Below are 23,744 nucleotides of genomic sequence, written 5' to 3' on the forward strand. Positions count from 1 at the left end.
CCGCGGCCGCCGCTCCGGCCGGGGCTGCTGAGGCGCCGCCGCCGCTCCGGCCCCGCTGCGCCGCGGCCCCATGAGGCGGCGGAGCGGCCATGGGCTCGCTGGGCAGCCGCGTGCTGCGGCGGAAGGCCGGGCTGCCGCGGGGCGAGGCGGCGGCCGCGGGCAAGGGCGGCAAGAGGAAGCGCGGCGGCGCCGAGGGAACCGGCGACAGCGACAGCGACGGCGAGGCCGAGCGGGAGGAGCGGCTGCTGCACCTCCGCGGCCGCAGGTCCGAGCGACGGCGCCGGGCTGAGGGCGTCCGGGGGGGATGCGGGGCCGGGCCGAGCGGCCGGGGGCATCCAGCACCGGGCCGAGGGGATGCGGGGCCGGGCTGAGGGCGTCCGGGGGGGATGCGGGGCCGGGCCGAGCGGCCGGGGGCATCCAGCACCGGGCCGAGGGGATGCGGGGCCGGGCTGAGGGCATGCATGGCCGGCCCAGGAGGATGCAGGGCCGGACCGGGCCGAGGGGATGCGGGGCCGGGCTGAGGGGGTCCGGGGGGGATGCGGGGCCGGGCCGAGCGGCCGGGGGCATCCAGCACCGGGCCGAGGGGATGCGGGGCCGGGCTGAGGGCATGCATGGCCGGCCCAGGAGGATGCAGGGCCGGGCCCGCGCGCAGCTCCAAGGAGACACCGCAGGTCCCGGCTCGGCCTCCCCTCAGAGCCCGCCGGGGAGAGGTATCGGGGTGGGTGAGGCCTCAAGGGGCTGCCCGGGTCGGGGAAGGCCCCGGCGGGCTCGGGTAACGCGGCGGCCGTCCCGGGCTGGGCAGCGCCCGCCCCGGAGCGCGTGGGAGCGACTGTAGCTGCTGTAACGGGACGGTCTCGAGGGGTGTGTCTCACTGTCCGTGGTCTGCTGTTTTGTTTTTGCCAGGAAAAAGTTGAAAAGCACGTCGAAGTATATTTATCAGACTCTGTTTTTGAATGGGGAGAACAGTGATATCAAAATTTGTGCACTGGGAGAGGAGTGGAACTTGCACAAGATTTATTTGTGTCAGGTAAGTGGCTCCTTTCTAGCTCCCAGTAGGAACTGTGTTTTTAATAAAAGGATGTCTGAGAACTCTGAAGTATGACTGGTAATCTTTTATTTTTTCCACTTTACATTTAGGAGTTTAACTCTTTTTGTAGATGTTAACAGTTAACCAGCTCCTGTTAGCGACAGGAGTTCCTGTTGGGAAGCAGAGCTTTAGGTTCATATTTCAAAAATCTTTTGCTTCTCATACTGCTTAATTATGTTGTTTAATTTCTTTTTTATTCCTAATCTTGGTGCATGGCCCAGAAAGGATGCTGCTTCCACACACATTTCCTGTTGGGCTGGTGTTGAGGTGGAGTCCTTTGTGTCTGTGTTGTGGGAGCTCAGAGGTGCTGGTGGCTTTGTTGTCTGTGCTGTGCCCTCAAACACCAAATTCCCTTGTGCCCGTGTCTTGCAGGGGTTGGTGTGAAGCCCTCAGGTGCCGTACCTGGACAGGAGCTGCAGTGGCAGCCAGAGCAGGGCTGTGACACTGCGGCACAGGGAGGTGCTCCACGCCTGGCTGCGCTTTCTCTGGTGCCACAAGTGACAGGAAAAGCCAATTCTGAGTTTTTTTGGTGGCTGTTGCTGTGTCAGTGCCCGAATTCCAGAGCAGCTTCAGCAAATGCTTGTGTGGTCCCAGCGAGGGGATTGCTTTCCATTTGGTCAGGGAATGCGGTGCTGTACAAATAGACTTTATTTTTTTGATCTCTCAGGTAAACTTCATTGATAGCATCTCATAATGGGCACATCTGCTGCTGGGAAGGAAAATCAGGAACCCTAGTAGAGCATTATCTTTCCCTTCCTTTGGATGGAAACCTCAAATTCTAGTTTTATGTGCTTTTCACTTAATAATAAAAGGTATATTGCCGTAAATGGTGTGTGTGTCTGTGTCCTTGGTATGAGGCTGCAGCCTTGTACAGTAATTTGTATGTCTTGCATGCCTTTTTTTTTTTTTTCCACCCCTAACTGGCATTCCCTAATGCCTGCAGGATTTGTTGTTTGCCAGTAACCTTAAGGACTTCGTTTTTGGACTAATTCTGTCCCCACTGGTGTTGTGGCTTGTGGGAAAAAGAGCTTATGTAGCTTTTCTGGCCTTTTCAAACTCTTTCCTTACTCTGGTTACACACACGTAGCCCAAACTTTCCTGTAGGCATTTTGAGTGTCAGAAACAGCAGCTAGAGTCAGCCCCTCGAGTCTGTCAGAATGTTTTAGCTTGTGAAAGCTCCCTTGATCTATTTTGTTCTGCATAAAGGGAAATATTAACCGTGTTGGTGCTGCTTTTGGCAGTTTGAAGTGGGATGAAATCTCTTGGTTGAGTTCTTTTTCTCTCTTCCTTCATACAGTCAGGCTACTTTTCCAGTATGTTCAGTGGCTCTTGGAAAGAATCCAGCATGAATGTCATAGAGCTGGAGATTCCTGATCAAAATATTGATGTAGAAGGTAAGTGGGAGCCTTTCATTTTAACAGAACCCTGAAGGGAGAGCTTAAGTTAAACCTGGTGATGTTCAGAGAAGGCTCATGAGGTTCAGCTTCTCTTTGTGCAGTTTTTCCGCTGTCAGGGGTGCTGGAGAGTTTGTTTAAATCCTGGGAGCTCAGTAATGTGACCGTGTTCACAGGGGTCTGAGGGTGAGGGAGGAGATGAGGATCTGACTCCGTGTTTCAGAAGGCTTGATTTATTATTTCATTATATATATTACATTAAAACTGTACTAAAAGAATAGAAGAAAGCATTTCACCAGAAAGCTAGCTAAGAATAGAATAGGAAAGAATGACACAGAGAAGGCGTGCAGCGAGGGGTTTGGTTGTGTTTAGGGACTTTAAGGTCGTGTTTAGGTCATGTTTAGGTTGTGTTTAGGGACTTTAGGGTTGTGTTTAGTGCCTCCCTGTGACTGTGTTCCCTGTGCAGCCCTGCAGGTGGCCTTTGGCTCGCTCTACAGAGACGATGTGCTGATCAACCCCAGCCGCGTGGTGGCCCTGCTGGCCGCAGCCTGCATGCTGCAGCTGGTGAGTCAGAAATGCCACAATTCCTTCTGTCCTTACCTGAAAGGAACGCAGCAGTTCAGGGCACCCTCGCCCACGAGGCCGTTTGCGCCCAGAGGAATGAATCAGCTTTTCAGCTAAATGGGGAAAAAGCCAAACACAAAGCAGTGGGTTTATTGGAAAATGCTGTGACTAAGGTTGAGGTGTGAGATTAAGTGATTTGTGAGTGATATCTACAAGTAGATTAAATAGGTTTTGGAGCTCGCTCTCTACCCTGAGGGCATTCAGTACCCTTTTCTTTCATGGGAAATGTTCTTTAGGAACGTCTGTGTTTCTGAGGAATGATGTTTAAGTGGTTTGAACAATGTAGCACCAGTCACTGTGGGACTTGGGGGATGGCTCAGGCATGAAAATCTATGTGAACAGGACGGTGTCTGACATTTCCTGTTGGGAAGTGAACACTCAGAATGTCTGTGTGCTTTTTCCTCCCTGCAGGATGGCTTAATCCAGCAATGTGGTGAAACAATGAAGGAAACCATCACTGCCCAAACTGTGTGTGGTTATTACAATTCTGCAGGGACATATGGGCTGGACTCCGTGAAGAAAAAGTAAGAATTGCTGTCTCCAAACTGCTTTGGACATTGCTAATTAGCACTGGATTTACACACAGTAGCATAATGACCAGGTTAATTGTTTCAATATTTTTTTGGAATAGAATCTTAGAACATCAAAGTTGGAAGAGATCCATAAGATCATCCAGTCCAACCACCCACCCAGCACTTCCACTGAAACCACTAAACCACATAATCCAGAGGCAGATTCACACCTCCAGGGTGGAGGTGGGACTCTATTCCAATGCCTGACCTCCCAAACAGGGAAAAAAACATCAAGTGCCTAATCTGAATTGATTGAGTCTGTCCAGCTCCTTCTGCAGAACCCTTGTGCCCTCCTGCAGATCCACAATCCCACCCAGCTCAGTGCTGTCTGCGAATTTGCTGAGGGAGCAGCTGTTACAGCAATGTTGACACAGAGAAGGAACAAGCAGAGGCCCTAACTCCTTGCTTTCCATGCAGGTGCCTTGAGTGGCTCTTGAACAATCTGATGACTCACCAGAGTGTTGGACTCTTCAAGGAGCTCAGGTACTGGGGCTGCACTTCCCTTATTGGGGCAGCAGGGATGCAGGACAGTCCCTGCCCAAGGCTGGAGCCCACTGCAGATCACTTTCTGGGCATTGCTGGTTGCTTGTTCCCTGCCTCCCCTTCTCCTTTTTCTCTTTTGTGTCTCACTGACCTGTTACAATTGATTTTTTCCAGCATAAACCTCATGAAGCAGCTGATCAGCTCCTCCAACCTGTTTGTGCTGCAGGTGGAGATGGATGTGTACACTGCTCTCAAAAAGGTGCTTGCCTGGGGCTCAGTGCAGTGAGCCTTTGTGGGATTGACTGGAAGTATTTAATAGAATAGCAGAACTTTTATAGAAATGAGTGCACTGTGGAAATGTCTCTTATTAGCATGCAGATTTCTTAGCTGAAACGTCAGCTGACTCACTGGAGTTTCTTTGTTTTGCCCAGTGGATGTTCCTTCAGCTCGTGCCTTCTTGGAATGGCTCTTTCAAGCAGGTGCTTTCTGAAGCTGATGCCTGGTTTGCTGAGCGCAGGAGAGGTAGGAGGAGCTGCCAGCCCTTGAACACCAACAATTCTCCATTTTCATGCCAAAAGCCACTCAATAACCCTAATAAAATCAAAGCCGTTAAACACCAATAATAACTTTCTCTAACCAATAATAACTTTCTCTAACCAATAATAACTTTCTCTAACCAATAATAACTTTTTCTAACCAATAAGTAAAGCCTGCAGTATGAACAGGGTGTAGGAAGGACTTGGGGGTGCAAACCACGGTGTGGGCGCTGTGTTGCAGAGTTTGGGGGCGACGTTGCCTTCCTGGAGTCGGCGCAGGGCAGTGCCTTCGTGCCTGTGTTCGCTCACCTGAGGCTGCAGTACATCATCAGTGACCTGGCCTCGGCCAGGATCGTGGAGAGGGACGCCCTGCTGCCCTCAGGTGAGGCAGGGAGGGAGGGCTGGCACAGCTGGGGCCTCACCTCCACTCCTGCCTTGGGTTCCTTCAGCCCAGGGGAGAGAGACACGGAGGGGCTGGGCATGTCCCAGGAGGGACAGAGCTGGGGAGGGGGCAGGAGCACAGGGCAGCTGGGTGGCACTGTGGTGACACAGAGAGGGGACACAGGCAGCTGGGTGGCACTGTGGTGCAGGAAAGGGGACACAGGCCTGTGATGTAAGGAAAGGGGACACAGGGTGGCACTGTGGTGACACAGAGAGGGGACAAAGGGCCTGTGATGTAAGGAAAGGGGGCACAGGGCACGTGCTGCCTGCAGGAGGATCTCTGTGCTGGGAAGTGCTGTCTCAGTTTGGTGCTCGCCTGCCCCTGTAATCTCTCCATGCCAGGGTGCAGCTGTGTTGAGATCAGAACTTTGGCTCTTCCTTTACAAGGAGGCTGAGATAACTCCTGGGCTGCACTTTGGAGCAGGCTGGTGGCTGCCAGCATTCACTATGTGAGGGGATGCTTTGTACCTGAGAGGCTGCAGGCAGGGCCTTTGCTGGGTAGTTTGTGCTCTGCTGGAAGGTTATTCCAGATGAAATTGTTCTCAAGGAGGTAGAGAAGCAAATCACACTGAGTAGTTGAAAGTACTACTGTGATTATTTATTTATTTTTATACTCTGGTGTGTAGGTCCTGGAGGGGAGAACTGAAATTCTGTGTTAGGAGTTCACAGCAGTCTGATGTTTGTGCAGAAAAGGTGCAAGAGGCAGGAATACATAATGTGTCTGTGTGAGCACAGTGTTTGTTGTTCTGTTTTATTGGTGGCTTGTGAACATTTCCTCAGCTGTGCTTTCCCTCTTCATAAAGCAGCAGCTGAAATGTGAGGTAGGAAATAGATACCTGCAATGCACAAACAGAGAAGACGCTCTCCCTCCTGATATTTCTTCCTTCCCTTCTAGCACATCCATTCTCTGCTCCTTGCCTGTGTAGGTTTCCTTAATTCATTTTTTATTTGCAGTTGTACTTTGGTTGATGCCCAGTTTGCTCCTATCACAGTCTGTACTTTCACTCTAGAGTCAGTGGGACAAAGGCTGGTTTGAATTTTCCATCCATGATCTGGCCTCTCCTCCCTTCTGTCCCATTCACCAGTTTCCTGGGTTGGTTTGGTCACGTTGGCTCTCCCTGTTCTCTCACCCAGCCCATTTCCCAGAGGTGATTCTCATTTCTGACCTTGCCCCTTGCCCCATTTGTTATCTTGACTAAGAACTTCTTACACCCTGTGATGCTGGGATCCCTTTTGTGTAACTGCCTGGCAAACCGCTGAGTTTTGTTCTGTTTTATCTCTTGGTTGCAACATTAAATTAACACAGCCAGTAAAATCTTTGTGTGTTCTCCAAGGAAGACATGATTTATGTTTATTCTTAGCAGGGTACAACTTGTGTTTGTTTTACCATATTTGTGTTAAGTCCCTGTTTTCTTTTATCCCTTGATTGTGTTTTCTTCTTCTTCAGCTTGAATAGAGTTCCCCTGGGGGTTCAGAGCACAGCACCTTCTCCCCAGAGCTTGCTAACAAGCTCCTTGGCTGAGCAGGGCTGTGTGTGCTGAGAAAACGTGTGGAGTTGCATCACTTGTGGCAGCAGTGGGTGTTGGAGGAGATGAGCACAGTCTGGAGTGGCTGCTCTTAGCTGTGGGTGTTTATCCTTACCCCTGTGCTGGGGCTGGAGAGCACAGGGAGTTACAGGGGGTGGGGTGCACACACTTGTTCATAAGTGTAACTTTATTATTTATATCTAATTGTATTTCTCTATTTCTAATGTACATGACCATCCCCATTCCCAGCTCCAAAGACAACACCAAGCCTTTTTTTCTTTTTTTTTTTTTTTTTTTTTTTTTTAATTTTAGAATGGCTGTCCTCTGTTTACAAACAGCAGTGGTTTGCCATGCTCAGAGCAGAACAGGACAATGATATTGGGTAGGTATATTACAGGCTTTATTTCTCTCTTATGTTAGAAACCTTCCTGTCATGGAAATTTTGACATGAATTATTTGGAGTTTACATTAAAAGGAGGGGGGAAGCATACTTCAGTGCTTTTGAACTGTTGATCTCTGTAGCTCTCAGTTCCCCTGGGCTGGCTGGTCCCCCCTCCCTCAACCAGCAGAACTCTGGAACACTGATCTGATGGGACCAGAGGGAAATGCTGGGTGGGGGACACGAGTTCTGTACTTTGCTTCATGTGGGTTAATGCTTCTCACTGGCACTTCACCTGGAAATCTGTGCTGAGGCTGTGAGAGGGGGAATTTCTGAGCCTTCCATTTTAAGCATGCTTTGGCCATCAGACTGTTCCTCTTCCTTGTGCTTGCTCTTGGCCGTGCTGCAGTGAGCCAGGTCCTGGATTTAACACCAAAACTATGGCAAAATGTAGCTGGGGGAGTTGGTGCTGCCTTTGTCTGCTCTGCTGGCTCCTGGAGTGCTTTGAGGAGAAAAAAATGCCAAGTCAGGCAGCTGCAGAATGCCTGTTACCTCCCCAAACCCAGCAGGCTGACTTGCTCCTTTGTCCTGTCACCCAGCAGGTGACACTGTGGGCAGGGACGTGTTGGGCTGTAACAGGAGCTTCAAAAAGCCCCAGAGTCTGGTCTGAACAACAGCCAGGATCTTTAGAAAGTTGTTCTCTGAGGCAGCAGTGCTTTGGGAAGTGGTGGAGGCAAGGTGCAGCATTGTGGCTCTCACATTCAGCTCCTGCAGGTGAATTTTGGGTGGCTGTGCCCTGGTTCTGGTGCTGCTCTCGTGGGAAGGGTTTTGCAGTGCTGCTGTGGCTGTGTCTGAGAGCAGTGTCACCTCCTGGCTCGTGGGGAGACAGGGTTCTCAGGAAAGTGAGTCAGCAGAGGCAGTATTTGCTAATTTTGATGTGTTTTGGTAGTTGAGTGCAGTGGGAGCATTGGAGTTGCCAGCCACTACATACACATGCTTCTGGGAAAGGGAGTTCCCACAGAGTGAGGATGATGGGGGTCATCCAGCTTGGAAAACAGCGATTTCAAAATTCAGCTACAGCTGAGGATTTCAATGGCTTTTGGAATGGGCAGAGTATTTCTCCACATTTTTTCTTGCTTGTTTAGTCTTCTCTTTTGTAGTATGGGCTGCTTATTTCTTTTAAGGCAGTGAAAAGCAAAGGTCTCAGCCTCAGAAGGGCAGACATGCAGCTGTTCTTTTGTGTTAGTGCAAATGTTTTGGCCATTTGACCAACGTGTAGCTGCAGGAAAAGAATTCAGGTTTTATAAGCCCATGGTTTATCCAGCTCTGCTGCTCTTCCTCTCACACCTCCTGCCCGTGTCAGCATCAAACACATGTTTTCCCTCAGGGGTAAGGAGGCAGACGTAGGAATCAGAGCAGGACGTGAATCTGACTCCTCAGAGCTGAAGTCAGGCTCTATTTCCATAACCCACCTGGTGCAGGGCATAATTGCACCTGCTTCTTGCAGCACTGGCAGCATGGAAATGGCACTGCCTGGAAACTGTGATGTGGCTTTAGGGAGAGGAGAAGAAAGTGTTTCCTTTTTGCTTTGAGTTTGCATTTAAAAGGATTAAACATCTTATTCACTCTTCAGAATTGGAGAATTTTTTAGTGTTAGCAGTTAGTTTGTAGCTTTGAACTGTAGCTGCTCAGGGTTTACTTGTGTTCAAGTGGATCACTTTTTTTTTTAAATTAAACATGTGTTTTGTGGCAGAAGCCAGACAGATCCTTCAAGTCTGGGGCTGGAATCACTTCTGCTCTTAGCAGTCTCTTTGGCAGTATGCAAGAAGGAGGCAGAATGGCTCCACTGTTCCCTGTGTGGCAGCTGGTGGAAGTGGTTCAAGCTGGAGTTCTGCATTGTCTGAGGCTGCTCGAGGCATGGAGAGGGGAATGTTAATGTCAGTCTGAGCATTATGGACTAATGTTTGTGAAATTTGTCACTAATTAAACAGAAATAAATCCTTTATCACCATTACTGCATTTAGGTCAGCCGCAGAACCAGTTCAGCTGGAAGATGTGGAAAGGCGCACGGGAGGTTCCTGGGTGAATTTGTTGAAGTGTGATGAGTTGTATGCATAACCTGTTCTCTGAGCATTTCACCTCCCAGGACTGGGTTTTACAGACACGAGACAAGAGACCTGGGCTGAGCTTACAAAAGATTTAGCTGTGAGTTGCTGTGGAGTGAGCAGCAGGAGGAGAACAGAGGCTGCATCTCTTCTGGCTTGAAGGGCACTGCTGGGTCCCGTGGGTTTGCACTTGAGGCTGTGGGGATTGATGTCACCGGGATTAATAAAGTTCACTGCCAGCCCTCAGCCTGCTGTGACTTGGACACTTCCTGGCAGTGGGTGTTGGGTTAGTGCTGTCGTGGTGAGAGAAGCAAAGTGAGTAACACAACTGTGGAAAATCAGGGCTGATCTCACTCGTGCTGGCTCTGCAAGGCTGTTGTACGTGCTGGACATGGGGGGTGTTGGGTGAGAGGAGCTGATCTTGGTGTGGGATGACACAGCCCAGGGCTCTGCATCTCAGGAGCTCTCATTTCTTGACACTGAGGGGAAGTGGGGTTTTTTTATGAGCACTGAGGGGAAGTGGGTTTTTTTTTAGTCAAGTTGCATAACCAGCCCCTTGAGAAACCTCTCCCAGTGTCTCGTGGCTGCTGCTTCATAGCACTGCTGTTGTGCAGAGCCCTGCAGCTGTGCCCCACCACTTGTCTCTGGTTGTGTCTGAGAAGTCAGCCTGCTGTGTTTAAAAAACACTTGGGTTTTTACAAGGCTGGGAGAATGCATTGCATTGCAAGGGCTATTATTTTATCTGGAAAAGTTCTTTTGTAGAAGTCCTGCCCTAACTGAGGTGTCACAGCCTGGTTTATATTGCAGTTTTGTAGTTGATGGGACAGTTTGGGATGGAAGAGGCTCTGGGAGCTCATCCTGTCATGCCTCTGCTCTAAGGGTCAGTTGAGAGTCCCTTCCACCTCAGGGTATTCCATCATTGCGTGGTCAGACAAGCTTACCCCAGTCTGTTCATCTTCCCCACATTAAGGTATCACACAAAGCTGTTGAAGTGTCCTTAAAGATGCTGGTTTGGGTTTTTTTCAGGCCTCAAGAAATCAATAAGGAGGAACTGGAAGGAAACAGCATGAGGTGTGGTCGCAAGCTGGCCAAGGATGGTGATGTAAGTGTGGCACGTGGCAAGCTGCAGGGCTGGCGTGGCTGAGACAAGTCAGGCATTTCCAAATCATCTAAGTCCTCATTGGCAAACTGTATCAAAAGGTGTCATGGAGAAAGACACCATTTTTTCCTCCCCAGAGAGATGGAAGCCATGTCTCTGCAAGGAGCAAGGAACTGGAGTTTCATTGTGCTCTTGTGCTGCAAGACTGGGAAAACTGTTAGTGCAGGCAGTTAAACAGAGCTCTGATCACTTATCAGCTGGAGAAGGAAGTTCTGTAGATAAAATGTGTAACATTCAGAGCCAGGGCCCCTCAGTGACTTTAGGTAACAGGTCTTGTGAAATGAGCTGAGAACATTCATTTTTCCCGTTGAGGTCGCATAACCCAAGGGTGCTCAGGGCATGGCTGGGGCTCACAGATCAGCCCCATTACCCAGAGCTGGTATGTGATACCCGCTGCTGTGACGTGTGTCCTGCCTCTCTGGGAGGCAGCTGACCCTCAGCTGCTGTCACACAGTCCCCTGCAGTGTCCAGCTGTCCCCACCGAGTTGTGTGTCCCGGGCAGGTGCTGGCAGGGATCCCTGAGCCCCCCGAGCAGCTCAGGAGTGACCGCTCGGAGCTGGGGTGGCCCTGCTGCTGCGTGTCACAGCGCACCCTCAGGCTGTGTGTGTGTCCCCCCTGTGTGTCCCCTGTGTGTCCCCTCTGTCCTGCAGTACTGCTGGCGCTGGACTGGCTTTAACTTCGGCCTGGACCTGCTGGTGACCTACACCAACCGCTACATCATCTTCAAGCGCAACACGCTGAACCAGCCGTGCAGCGGCTCCGTCAGCCTGCAGCCGCGCCGCAGCATCGCCTTCAGGTGCAGCCCTGGGCCCGCTCCCTCCCTGCTGCCAGCCCTGCTGGCGCTGTCACAGCACACTCCCCACCCTGCCTCCTCCTCACGAGTACCCGAAATCGCGGAGGCTGAGGTGGTCTCCCCCCTGTGCTGCCCCCAGGTTGCGCCTGGCCTCGTTCGACTGCAGCGGGAAGATGATCTGCAGCAGGACCACGGGCTATCAGATCCTCACTCTGGAGAAGGACCAGGTGTGTCTGTGGGCTGGGCTGCTGCAGCTCAAGGCATGAAAAAAACGCTCAGAAGTCACCGGTGCTTTTGAAGGGGAGTTGCTGCTCCTGTTGGCGTTGCTGATGTGGAATCTCAGGCATTCCTGTTAGAGGTAGTGGGTAATTAGGCTAATTTGTGAAGTGGATCTAGAGTAGGGTAGTGCGAGTGTTGATAATGTGAAATTAGTTCCCATATTAGTGAAATGAGTGCCTGTGGTGCTGCTGTCTGCTGCTCTTCAGCACTGCTGGCATCACCCTCTGCATAATCTGGCCATCAGACTGCTCATTTAGAGGCAAATCCAGAATGTGAAGACTCTCATAAACCGAGGAGTTAAAAGGATGTCTGCATCTTGTTTAAGGGTTGGATTTATTACTCTGTTAAGTAAACTGAAGAAAGCCCCAGAGAGGAGTGGAGTTTTCTTAGAGCAAGTGCCCTTTTCCACCCATTGCTGACAGCAGGATGTAGTGGGGCATGTGTGGGACTTGCTAATCAAGTTTCTCAAATCCCAGCCAGCAGTGATACAAAGGTGGTGAGAACACAGAAAACCTTTCCTTGTCAGTGCCATCCTCACTGGAGGGTGAAGTTTCAGTTTTGAAGTTTCAGTTGTTTTGCATCCTCACGAGGTTGAAGTTTCAACTTTGCTTCCCCAAAACCAGTTCCTAGAGTGGAACCAAAAAAATTCCAGCCCACAAACTGAAGTTTGCTTTCTGTTGTGGAATGCCTGGCCTGTGAAATCTCCCAAGTTTGAGAACTGTCCCTTCCTCCCCAGCATGTTGGAGGGGAAATGTGCTCCAGCATTTCCTGTGGCTGTTCCCTGTGCTGCTAGGAGCTGTGGGCAGGCTGAGAATGTGTCAGTGTTATAGACTCGAGGTGAAGGGGAGCTGTCTTTGCTTTATGTTTATATTCTGATTTTAGCCTGCAGCCATTGAGCTGTGCAGAGTGAGCGCTGTGTCAGCGTTGTGCTTTCTGGTCCCCTCACCCCACAAATATCCTGTGTGCTGCAGGAGCAGATCGTGATGAATTTGGACAGCAGACTCCTGACCTTCCCCCTGTACATCTGCTGCAACTTCCTGTACACCTCCCCAGAGAAGAGGGCAGACAGCGAGGCCCAGCTGGATCACCTGGAATGCTGAGCCCTGCCTGGCTGGACAGGCCTTACACTGTGGCACAGCCCTGGCCTTAGTGCTCTCCTATGCAGCTCTGACATTAGGTAGGCCAAAACCAGTCATCTTTTTATTTTTTTATAATTTTATTTCTGTTCTGCGTCAGGCAGGAACCATTCCGTGTGTGAGAAGTGTTGTCACACTTGGGCTTTTCTGGGTGAAAACTGAGCCAAACTGGAAATAGGGAAATTGTGTAGATTCACAACTTAGGAAATGACCTCTTGGACTCTGAGCACACATTGTAGGTTGTGTGGGTTTTGTTAGTGTGGGGTTTGGTTGTATTATTTGTTGGGTTTTTAAATAACTGATCTGTAAATACCAGATCCATATTTTGCTTTTTTCCTGGTCCTTTTCTCTTAGGGCCAAATAATGTCTGTAAATGTGGCATCTCAACTTTGGTTATTTAACTGCACAGCCTTTCCCACCTGATGGGTTTAACCCTTTTTTTGCAGCTCACACAAACACACGTTTCATTCTTGGTCTTGCTCTTAACACTGCAGCCAATAATTCTGTCTTTTAGCAGGTTAATTTACTAATAAGGATGTTCATAAATGAATTCTTTTTCCATGTACAGTGAGTACTCCAATGTCCTCACCATTACTTGAGTTGTGTCAGCAGCAGCTCTCAGCTGGAGTTCTGCTGAGTGCTGACTCTACTCACACAAACCAAATACCAGTTTTTAAACATTTTCTGTGGCTTGTTGTAGCTGTTACCTTGGGAATACATCCCATGTTAGCTCAGGAACTTGTGACTTTCCAGTGCCTTTTGAGTTGTATGTGTAACACCAACTTCACATCAATTCAGCAAGGTCACAGGATCCAAAGGCAGAGCTGGGAACAAGAGATTCCTCTCCACTTGGTGTGATGGATGAGTCGTGTCATGGTACACTCTGTTCAGTCTTTGCTGGGTTTTATGTTTGTCTCTTACAATTTTCAATTCTTACAGCAGGATTTTTTGATTCAAACTGGGAATTTTTGCCTCGTTAATGCCTATTTTTTTAATGTCAGAAAAATATAAAACCATTTGTACTTTATAACAAGGGTAAAAATATGCTGAGCAAGATAGAAAAACATGGCAACGTGTCAGTAAATGATTTCAAGTGGGATATTTGTCCATGTGTGTCCTTTCCTGCTGGGAGTAGCTTTTTGTGCTGGGTTCAGCACCTCAGTGTGATCTTGTGTTGTGTCACAGCTTTGGCAGCAGAGAGCAGAAGCATTTTCAGCTGTTCAGCTGCTGCAGTATCCAATTTATTTATAGAATTACCTGTATTTAGATACTTAGCTCTGGTTTTAATTAGAAGTACCCACTCCTTAAGGTTGATTGCATGGAAAGCAACAGGGGCAGCTGGTTAATGGCAGAGGGAGCAGGTTCCTCAAACCCAGGTGGGTTTTTTGCAGCACCTCAAAGCCTGAGCTGTGCAGGGTTTGCACCCCTGGCAGGGCCTGATCCTGCTGTGCCCTCTGGACCCCAGTGGGACCCACCCAGTGTCCCCAGGATGTGGGATGTGGAGCAGGGAACTCATCTGGGCATTGATTTGCCAGGCACCAACCCCTTCCCTTGGTCCCTTGGTCCCTGGGTGTCCCTGTGCCCTCCTGGCCGTGGGCACTGCCAGTGCCAGGGGCAGCCCCTTCCCGGGGGCAGCACCAGGGGTTTGGGGTGGGCTGGGGGGCACAGGGGAGCGCAGGGCCCCACACACACGACACAGAGCCCAGCAGTGGCTGGTGGTTGTTTTTCTCTGGTTTATTGTCTCTGAGGAGCAGCAGTGGTGGCCGAGGGGAGCTGAGCAGTACAACACCACACTCAGGTATGAAAAGTACAAAAATAAGGAAGCCTATATATAATATCGTTGCAGTCAATTGCTAAAATAAATATTGTAAACACAATAGAGAGAACAACATCAGGTGAATCTACAGCACTCGTTTCTGCCAGCAGCCACACAGTCTTTGGCTTTAGGACTCCCCTGCCCACATCCAGGTGCATTTTCTTTGCTTCAGGCCAGAAGGATTTCAGGCTGGTCAGGGATGTCAAAGGGAGAGAATTTTCCTCTCTCCAATTTACCTTGAGAACAAGAATTGCCTCTTTTTGCCTTCAGTGCCCATTTTTGTGCCAGAGCAAGGGACTGATGTGCCCAAAACAGGCGTTTTCCTTGTCTGGAGGGGAATGGGGCGAGGGCTCCCCACATTCCAGGTTATTCTGTTGTTACCTTGCTCCTCACAGCCCCTGCACGGTGCACTTGGCACCGTTCTGCACCTCTCCCCTCTGTGCACTTGGACCTTTCACCCCCTTATCTCTGTGACAGCCAGATGGGTTTGGATTGCCTGATAAGGGAGGAGAGGAGGCACCGAGTTATCTCGGGTCAAACTGCACCTGAGCTGCTGCCAGGGCCAGGGATCTGTGCCCCACTGATACCACCGAGCTTCTCCCTGCCAGCCCTGGGCTCCAGCAAGGCAGCAGAGCAGGCAAATTCTGCTTGCAGCTCTCGGTCATTTGCTGATTGTGTTTGTATAGATGTACATTTACGTTAAAAGCCCAATAAAATCCTGTCCAAAGTACCAAGGAGGGGAGAGTTGCCAGGCAGGGCAGGGCAGAGACTCCGCTCCCTGCTGCCTGCATGGCCAGAGAACATTCCAGCACCCCAGGAAGGCAAAGAAAATGCATCCAGATGGGAACAACCAAGCACAACAAAACCATCCTAAACCCACAAAGCAGCACTTGTTGCTGCAGGGAGGACAAACCAGGCTGAGCAGTCTGTCCGTCTGTCCCCACAGATAATCATTTGATCTTCCCTTCATATCAACAACTAGGATTTAATCTTCCCTTCTTCATTTTAAACACATTCACAGAACATCCCATGGCAACGTTTTTGGCGTGAGGTTCTGGGCTGGACATCCAACACCTGCAGGGCTGGCGATCCCAAACCCCTCCAGGGATCCCAAACCCCTTCCAGGGATCCCCAAACCCCTCCAGGGGCTCCCCAAACTCCCCTGCAGCCCCAGGGAGGGTGGGCTGCACCCAGAGCTGTCCTGTAATGCTCTGAATTGGGAACATTGCAGACCCTGCTTATTCTGAGCCTAAGCAAAAGCTCTCCAGCATTGGGGGAGCCTTGGAGAGCCAGGGGATGTCCCTGTGACCAAGCCCAGCCAAAAATCCACCACCAGCACCCACAAGGGTGAGGTCCTCACCCCTGTGAGCTGCAGCAGGTGAGGGGACTGTGGTGACCCTGCTCCCCAGTTTCCCTCTCACCCTGTCCTTCCCCTGCTCAAAAGCAGGGCTGCTCAGATCCCCATCCTTCCCATTCTGCCCCCAAAGCTGTAAAATTTCACTCACTAACAGATGAAAACACTATGGAGCTCAGCAGGGGCACAGCTGGCTAAGAGTAAAAACAGCCACTAATGCAACTCTGCACAGTGCAGCAGCTAAAAAGATTTCTGTTCTGATTTTTGATGCTGGTTTTCTGAGGAAAAAAAATCACACAAAACTGCTTGGTACCAGATTAGAGGATTTCTGCATCATCCTTCAAAGATTTATTTGACAGCTTCTAAAACTTCCACTAAACTTGGTTTCTTACATCATTTCTATACACAGGTTTTATTTGTTATAATCGTCTTGAGGCTTATAAAAAAATAAGCATTTAAAATGCCCAAAAGAGTAATTTTCCTTTAAAATTGTGCTACTGAACTTGACCCCCAACACAGAAGAGAGACTTTTGGTAATGAGGTTACCCCAAGCAGTATAAAAATATACATAAAAATAGACAAAACTCTATCCTCCAATCTGAAGGGCTGTTTGTGGGGTTTATTAGTTATATATTTTTTTTTTTGTACATCACTGAAATTTCATTAACTTCTGCTAAATATTTACAGAAAACCCCCCCACCCTCTGTCTGCCTCCTCTCACTGAGGCAGAGACTTGCAGCTTTTAGTTCATCCAGAGTTTTCTGCTGGCAAAAACGGATCCCTGCACTGGGCCAGGGCACACAGGTGATGATGCTGCGGGCACAGGGGGACCTGCAGGGCCCTGGGTGTGTCACCTGCCCAGGGATGTGACATTCCAGGGCACAAAACAAAACCTCTGCTAAGGTTAAACCCAGCCTGAAGCCCACAGCATCCTGCACGCCCTGGCTTTCTGCTTTCCCTTTTGTCCTGCTGGTAAAGTCAGAATGCCCAAACCTCTTCTTGTACAACAGTTCCTCAGGTATTTGGGTCTCTTTCTCCAGTCTACCCCAAGAAAATTTTAAATTAAAAAAAATAAAATTACATGACAGGATCAAAGAAAAAAAAAAGGAAAATAATTACTCTGTACTCTTCTTCAACAACATGAAAAGGTGACGTTAAAACTAAGTGATACAACCCCCCCCCAAGACTATGTACATAAAAAGACATCAGATCTCTTAAAACATAAATATACAGTGTACAAATCAGGTGCCACCTAAAGGCTGCGGCCGCAGAACTATTTCACAGACACCAAGCAAACCAGACTCTCCACGCCGAGGGCAGACACGGGCTGGGGCTGGGCAGGGGCGACGCTGACCCGCGGCTCTGGGGCCCACCGTGCACAGGGAAGGGCTGGGGGGAACACGACCTACACACGCCACGTCCTGCACTACTCAGGGCTGGGGAGAGGGCAGGAAACGGGATCAGACCCTGAGTCCCCCATTATTTCCAGGCACGTGCTCTGCTGGGGTGGCTGAGGGGCCCTGTGGCCCCAGAACTTCTCTGGGATCGCTCACCAAGGCTGAGGAGCCCCAGAACTTCTCTGGGATTGCTCACCAAGGCTGAGGAGCTCCAGAACCTCTCTGGGATTGTTCTCCAAGGCTGAGAGGCCCTGCAGCTTCTCTGGGACTGTTCTCCAAGGCTGAGGGACCCCAGAACTTCTCTGGGATTGCTCACCAAGGCTGAGGGCCCTGCAGCCTGGCCCCAGAACTTTCTGGGGTCGCTCACCAAGGGAGGTACGCGGTACCTCCAGTGCAGCCACAGCCACGCCCGTGGAACTCTGCACCTTGTGCTTTAAGAGTTACCATGACTTTCATGGAAATAATACAGCCTTGATCAGGGTAAAAGACTAGTGGAGGTCTTTAGCCCAATCTTAGAGGTTTGCTTCTACAGCACGGACAGCTACGGCTCCGACACACATAAATAGGTTCTGTTAAAGTGACAATGCAGTGTCTGAATCATCCGAGTGTTATCCCTACTGCTGCTAGGGGAGAGCTGGTGGTGGGAGGAGAGCTGGGGTGTGACGGAGGTGGGACAGCTCCAGCACCACCTGGAAATGCAGGGAGAGAAGCCAAAAGGCGCTGTGAGCTTTACTCGACAGCGGGTTTTATGGCATGCAAGGAAACTCCTACGACAACACTTGGTACGGAGCCCACGGCGTCTCCGTCGCGCCGTGGTGTCCCGAGAAGGAGTAAAGCTACGAGTCTGCTTGGAGGGGAGGGCTGTGTGAGTGTGTGCAGGGGGAGGAGGGAGGGGCTGGGAGAGGAAACGCGTCCTGTTCTGCTGAAACCAAGCTCCGGGGCAAACCTGCTCGCCTCTACCGCTGGCCGGCCTCGCGGATGCGGCAGGCCACAGCCGTGATCAGCGCGGCGCCCTTGCCGCTGCCGTCCTCCGACTGCAGGAAGGTCACTTCACACTTGGGGGACAGCTCCTTCACTGTCTCCTGCAGCACCGTGGAGAAGCTGCGGGGCAAGGAGAGGGAGAGGCTCTGAGTTGAGCGGCCGCGGGGTGAAGGTGTCAGTCCCAGCCCCTAATGCGCCTTCACAGAGCCTCGAGGAGAAACACGGACCCCAGGGGGAGGGATGGGTGGGTGGGTGGGTGGGTGGGTGGATGGATGGTCATGGATGAAGCCTAGAAAGCTCAAGTCTCCACACTTGTGTGCCCAAGCCCATGGTTACAACAGAACCGTGCTGTACCTTAACTCAGGCCTGAATCCAGCCCCTTCTCGAGGCCCACCAAGCCCTGGGACTCTACTGAGCCTCAACAGCCCTGACCAGCCCCATCTGGGGGGGAGTTTTCAGTGCCTTCCTTTCCCCATGGGCTCCTGAGCCCTATTTAAGCTCAGCTCAGTGCCTTAGATCCTGTCTGAGCTCCAGTGCCCAGCAGCACCAGCCAGCCAGCTCTGGCATGGGCAATTTGTGTGGCCATGAACCTTCATGACCCATTCCCATGACTTGAAGCCCTGGCTGAGCCTGGTCTCCACGTCTGGGTCAGGCCCAGTGGGACTGGAGGAGCCCCTGTCCTTGAGGGAGCAGCTGACTCCTGTTAGGCCTCAAGTTTGGGTCAGCGAGCTCCTGTTAGGCCTCAAGCCCCCAAAACACCTCCAATCCTCCCCCATTCTCCCCCGAACCTTCTCCCCGAGCCCCCATCTCCCCAGGCAGCACATCCAGAGGCACTCACTGCGGGTGCAGCTTGTAGAGCGTCCCGTCCACGCCCACGGTGACCTTGAGGAAGTCCAGGCCGCGGTTCTCACGGATCTTGTCCACCACGGCGGCCATGCCGGCGCCGCAGAGCTGGGCCGCGCGCCGCGCCACCACCGTGCACACCTCCTTGACGATGATGCTGTCGTCGCACGTGGACTCCAGGCCCAGGTGCTGCAGGATGGAGCGCACCTGCAGCAGGGCCAGGCAGTCGCTGCGGGGACACGGCGGGAGCAGCGTCAGGGACGGGCAGCCTCCCCTTGCTCATCCTCATCCTCACCCTGCACTCGGGCTCGTGGCAGGGCCTGGGGTGGCCTGCAGCCCCCCCAAACCTCAGCTTTCAGGCCTGGATGTGGCCTGGTGTCACATCCTGATCGGGGAGGCTGTTTCAGGACAAGGCCAGCGGAGTGTGACACCCCTGCCACCCTGCCCAGGGCAGAGCATAAAGAGCCATCTGTGCTGCCAGCCCCAGGCAGCCTCTCCTTGTCCCTGCACAAAACCAACCACGTGGGCTCTGCTGATTCACCCGTGGGGCACCGTCGTGCATCTCCCCGGCTCCACGCCAAGCTCACGTGGAGCTTCTCCCACCAGAATTCCCCCACATTCCATCCCTGCTCTGGAGCTGGTGGAGCTCACCTCTCTATCTGGGACAGGAACTTGGTCTCAAAGATCCCTCTGGTCTTCAGCCTCTCCGAGATGCGTCCCCGGAAGAGCAGCCCTTTCTTGGTGAAGTCCATCAGGATGTTGCGGACGATTTCCCCCAGGTACATCCCACTGATCATCTTCTCATACCTGGGCAGGAGAGGACGAGGCTGGACGTCAGCACAGGAAGGGACACCGGGGCTGGCTGGGGATTCCAGCTCTGCCAGGTGCCCTCTGGACAATCCCCTCAGCAGCATGGGCAGGGGACAAGGGACACGTCGGGGTCCTGCCCGTCATCCCCTGCAACCCACCAAGGGGCTGCTGAGGCAGAACCCCCCCATTGGGGCCCCTTCCAGCCCCCCAAAGCCACCACCCACCTCTGTTTGCCAGGGTTGAGGGACAGCTCATCCACGGCCACGTCGAACTCGGTGCGGATGTCATCCAGGCAGCCGCTGTCCCCAAAGGCGCCCCACTCCATGTTCACACACATCCTGCCCTCGTCCCCTTCCACCAGCTCCACGTTCCTCATCTCCTCCATGTAGCAGGCGTTGCTGCCCGTGCCTGTGGGGAGGAGCGGGGTCAGAGGGACGCCAGGACAGCCCCAGGGCAGGGCAGGGGTGGCAGCACGGGGCAGGAGCTGCACAAGGAACGCTCAGCTCTCACCGACAATCAGCCCAACTTCACAGTAGGGATCCTCGTAGCCACAGGTCATCATGGTGCCCACGGTGTCGTTGACCACTGCCACCACGTCCAGGTCGAATTCCTGCAGAGGGATGGATTGCAGGAGTTACTCCTGGAGGGCCTGGAATCCCTGCTGAGTCTGCTCACACCTGGCCTTCCCCAGCCCCTCCTGCCTGCAGGCAGAGCTCAGACACCTCCAGCTGGGTCAGCCCGGCCAGGAGCAGCCCCTGGCAGGAGCTCGGGGTGGTCTGTGCCGAGGAAACGAGCCGCTCTCTCCTGAGCTCAGGGCCAGACAAGTCTGCTCCAGCCCTGGCCAGGAGCCAGCCCGTAGCCCCAGGGTCTGAAAATCCAACCTCGACTGATGAGTAAGGGCGGCTGCGAGAATTCCTACACTCATTACGCTGAGCTCAGCCCAGTAATTTGTTTTACAGGCCAATTAATGATGCCAAAGAGAGCCAGGATGTGGGAGCAGCCCAGCTTCTCCCAGCCCTGTGGCTGCTCACCTCTCTCCTGTGAATGGCCTCCTTCAGCAGCCCCACCACGTCCTCTCCCTCGCAGCCCGTCGCCTTGAAGCCTTTTGTCCACTTGAGGAGGATTCCCTGTGGTGGGAAAAGCCCCCAGTGAGTGCCCCTGAAGGGCCAGGCACGGCAAGGATGCTGCCAGGAGGGCTGGGGTTACCCCTTACCTCGTCCAGGTTGTTCTGCTGGCAAGGGAAGGAGAAGGTGAAGCCCAGCGGCAGCGACACGCCCTTCATCCCCATGTACTCCAGGAAGTCAGAGATGCAGTGCACAATGTGGTCAAAGAGCTGCACGAGCAAAGCCAGCGAGAACAGTCACCACCACAGCCAGGGCCCAGCTGGAAGCCTGATTTCTGGGGATTCTGACCCACTCCCAGGCCTGCTGGAGTGTTCAGATCACCCCCAGGACTTTGAACAGAGCAGGATGTGGGAGGTGAGCAACCCCAAAAAGCTCAGCTCACCCTCTTCCCCACCCACAGTGTGGCCAAATCCCTGCATTATCTCCACCCACAGGTGCCTGGAGGGCTGGGACCCAGTCCCTCTGCAAGGGATCCCCTCCAGCCCAGTCCCCAAGCACTGCCTGGAGCGCTTTGCAAAACCCTTTCCAAACGTGTCTCACTGCTTCTCTTGTGGTTTCCCTATCTGGGAAATGGGGATGATGCTTATCTGCCCTCGTGGGGTGTGTGGGATTCAGGGAGGCTCACTCATGGCTGGGAATAACACCATTTCCAACCCAAAAACCAGGCCCCAGCTTCCCAAACTGCAGAGCCCTGGGCACAGCTGGCTGCTCCAAGGCCAGGAGAGCACCAGCGCTCCCCACTCCTGGTTTCACCCTCTGGAAAGGCAAAACCAGCAAAGAGGCCCCTTCCCCCGTATGCCTGCCCACACTGACCTCCTCTCCCGTGCCCTGCATGATCTCCACGGGGATGGAGTAGATCTTGTTGTGCATCTCCACCCCGCGCCGCATCCCGTTCCTGACGCGCACCAGCAGCACGCGGAAGTTGGTTCCTCCCAGGTCCAGGGCCAGGAAATCTCCCTTTTCTGCAAGGCCAGAGAGGATCTTCAGAGAGATCCCAGCACGGAGCAGACACGGACCTGCCCTCCTCCCAGGAGAGGGATGGAAATGGAAACGTGGCTGGGGACAGGTAGGAACAGGGGCTGCAGGTAGGAGGGGGATGGAGAGGTTTGCTCCACACTCAGGGTGATGGTGAGGCTTCAGATCATAGACCTGAGCTGGAAGGGACCCACAAAGATCACTGAAGTCCAGCTCCTGGCACTCAGGACCTGCACAAGCTTCAAGCCAAGGTCAGGCACTCGCCCAAGCCACAGGAAGAACCAGGAGCACAACCCAGGATGAGGGTGGAGGGAATGCTGTGGCAGGATTTGTGGCCAGGCTTTGTGCTAAATCAGGTGCAGAACGTCCCAGAGGCTCAGTGCTCTGCCCAGTACCGAACTGGAGCTTTGTGCCACTCCCACCACAAAGAGGAACCGGCCACAGCAAAGGATCCAGCCCCTCCCGAGGATGCAGGAGCTGCAGGGCTCACACACAGGGGTTTCACAGAGGACACATCACCTGTTCCATCAGGAGTGGAGCACACGTAGGTGGGCAGCATCTTCACCGTCGCCTCCTCGTGCGTCTCCTTGCCCAGCCCTTTCTCCATCTCTATCCTCATCCTCTCCTTCACCTCCAGCAGCTGCTCGTGGCTCAGCTTGAGGGGCTCCAGGATCTTCTGGCGGGCCTGGTGCTGAGCAGCCAGCCTGTAGGCCACGGCCGTCACCATGGCCGCGCCTTTGCCGCTGCCGTCCTCGGAGCGGATGAAGCGGATCTCGCAGTCGGGCAGCAGCTTCCGCACGGTCTTGTGCAGGCGGCGGGCAAAGCTGGGCGGGAGGAGGACAGGGGGCCTCAGCGGGACCCTCTGGGCACACCCGGGGACCAAAACGAGGGGCCCGAGGGGATCTTTGGGGGCGCTTCTCGTGTGCCGAGCTGTGCGCACTGCTGGCAGCAGCAGATCCCTCTCTGGCCCTGTCCCCAGCACACCCAGAATCCACGTCCCTGTCCTCAAATCCCTACCCCTAGTACCCCCAGATCCTGTCCCCAGGACCCCCAGTTCCCTGTCCCCATGCCCATCCCACACTCACTGAGGGTGTTTCTTGTACACAGAGCCGTCCACGCCCACGGTGGAGCACAGCCTGTCCCTGTCCCCATCCCTGTCACTGTCCCTGTCCCCAGACCCCTGTCCCTGTCTCCAGCCCCTGCTAACCCTGTCCCCATGCCCATCCCACACTCACTGAGGGTGTTTCTTGTACACAGATCCATCCACGCCCACGGTGGAGCACAGCCTGTCCCTGTCCCCATCCCTGTCACTGTCCCTGTCCCCATCCCTGTCACTGTCCCTGTCCCCAGACCCCTGTCCCTGTCTCCAGCCCCTGCTGACCCTGTTCCCATGCCCATCCCACACTCACTGAGGGTGTTTCTTGTACACAGAGCCGTCCACGCCCACGGTGGAGCACAGCCTGTCCCTGTCCCCATCCCTGTCACTGTCCCTGTCCCCATCCCTGTCACTGTCCCTGTCCCCAGACCCCTGTCCCTGTCTCCAGCCCCTGCTGACCCTGTTCCCATGCCCATCCCACACTCACTGAGGGTGTTTCTTGTACACAGAGCCGTCCACGCCCACGGTGGAGCGCAGCCTGTCGCCGCCCTTGTTGTCGCGGATGCGGCGCAGCACGGCGGCCAGCGTGGCCCCGCAGAGCGCGGCCGAGCGCGTGGACACGATCTGGCAGATGCGCAGCGTGGCCACGCAGTCCTCGTGCGACGGCTCCAGCCCCAGCTTGCTCAGGATCTCGTGGGCTTTCTGCAGCCCCTCCTTCTCCCTGGAACCACAAAGGGGGTTCATGCCAAAAGGGGGAACGCAGCTTGTGGGTGGCAGCCTGGGCTGGCTCGGTGCCGCTCCGTCCATGGGCTGGGGCACAGGAAAGCCCTGGAT

At 53.2% G+C, this 23,744-nt stretch overlaps 2 protein-coding genes across 4 annotated transcripts in view; one reads left to right on the forward strand and one right to left on the reverse strand.

Moving 5' to 3' along the window:
- Positions 1–89: 89 nt before the first annotated feature.
- Positions 90–13,613, forward strand: GMCL1 (germ cell-less 1, spermatogenesis associated). Its single transcript, XM_063175090.1, has 14 exons — positions 90–265; positions 904–1,027; positions 2,385–2,481; positions 2,948–3,045; positions 3,517–3,629; positions 4,095–4,160; positions 4,335–4,419; positions 4,592–4,682; positions 4,938–5,078; positions 6,976–7,045; positions 10,174–10,249; positions 10,957–11,102; positions 11,239–11,326; positions 12,350–13,613. The coding sequence occupies exons 1-14, from the start codon at positions 90–92 to the stop codon at positions 12,476–12,478; spliced, it is 1,500 nt and encodes a 499-aa protein (XP_063031160.1). The 3' UTR covers positions 12,479–13,613.
- A 614-nt stretch (positions 13,614–14,227) lies between these two features.
- The window catches only part of LOC134428594 (hexokinase-2), a 31,125-nt gene continuing 21,608 nt past the window's right edge, over positions 14,228–23,744 (reverse strand). For 2 of the 3 annotated variants that reach the window (XM_063175420.1, XM_063175421.1), the window contains exons 9-18: positions 23,398–23,631; positions 22,334–22,638; positions 21,653–21,801; positions 20,929–21,048; positions 20,747–20,842; positions 20,226–20,325; positions 19,940–20,123; positions 19,557–19,712; positions 18,901–19,134; positions 14,228–18,182 (exon numbers count right to left, since the gene is read on the reverse strand). In XM_063175420.1, coding sequence (XP_063031490.1) covers positions 18,038–18,182; positions 18,901–19,134; positions 19,557–19,712; positions 19,940–20,123; positions 20,226–20,325; positions 20,747–20,842; positions 20,929–21,048; positions 21,653–21,801; positions 22,334–22,638; positions 23,398–23,631 — 1,723 coding nt within the window. In that variant the 3' untranslated portion in view covers positions 14,228–18,037. Of the gene's footprint in view, positions 18,183–18,900; positions 19,135–19,556; positions 19,713–19,939; positions 20,124–20,225; positions 20,326–20,746; positions 20,843–20,928; positions 21,049–21,652; positions 21,802–22,333; positions 22,639–22,899; positions 22,957–23,397; positions 23,632–23,744 lie in introns of those variants that run through there. The other variant, XM_063175422.1, reaches the window with a different exon arrangement.

Source organism: Melospiza melodia, chromosome 23 (genome assembly GCF_035770615.1).
Source record: "Melospiza melodia melodia isolate bMelMel2 chromosome 23, bMelMel2.pri, whole genome shotgun sequence".
NCBI classification, from domain to species: Eukaryota; Metazoa; Chordata; class Aves; order Passeriformes; family Passerellidae; genus Melospiza; species Melospiza melodia.

Excerpts from the sequence above, each read along its gene's own strand:
- GMCL1 (XM_063175090.1), top strand. The coding sequence starts at position 90 with ATGGGCTCGCTGGGCAGCCGCGTGCTGCGGCGGAAGGCCGGGCTGCCG. Across the intron at positions 2,482-2,947 it reads TCAAAATATTGATGTAGAAG|CCCTGCAGGTGGCCTTTGGC; the intron begins GTAAGTGGGAGC and ends TTCCCTGTGCAG. Across the intron at positions 4,683-4,937 it reads GTTTGCTGAGCGCAGGAGAG|AGTTTGGGGGCGACGTTGCC; the intron begins GTAGGAGGAGCT and ends GCTGTGTTGCAG.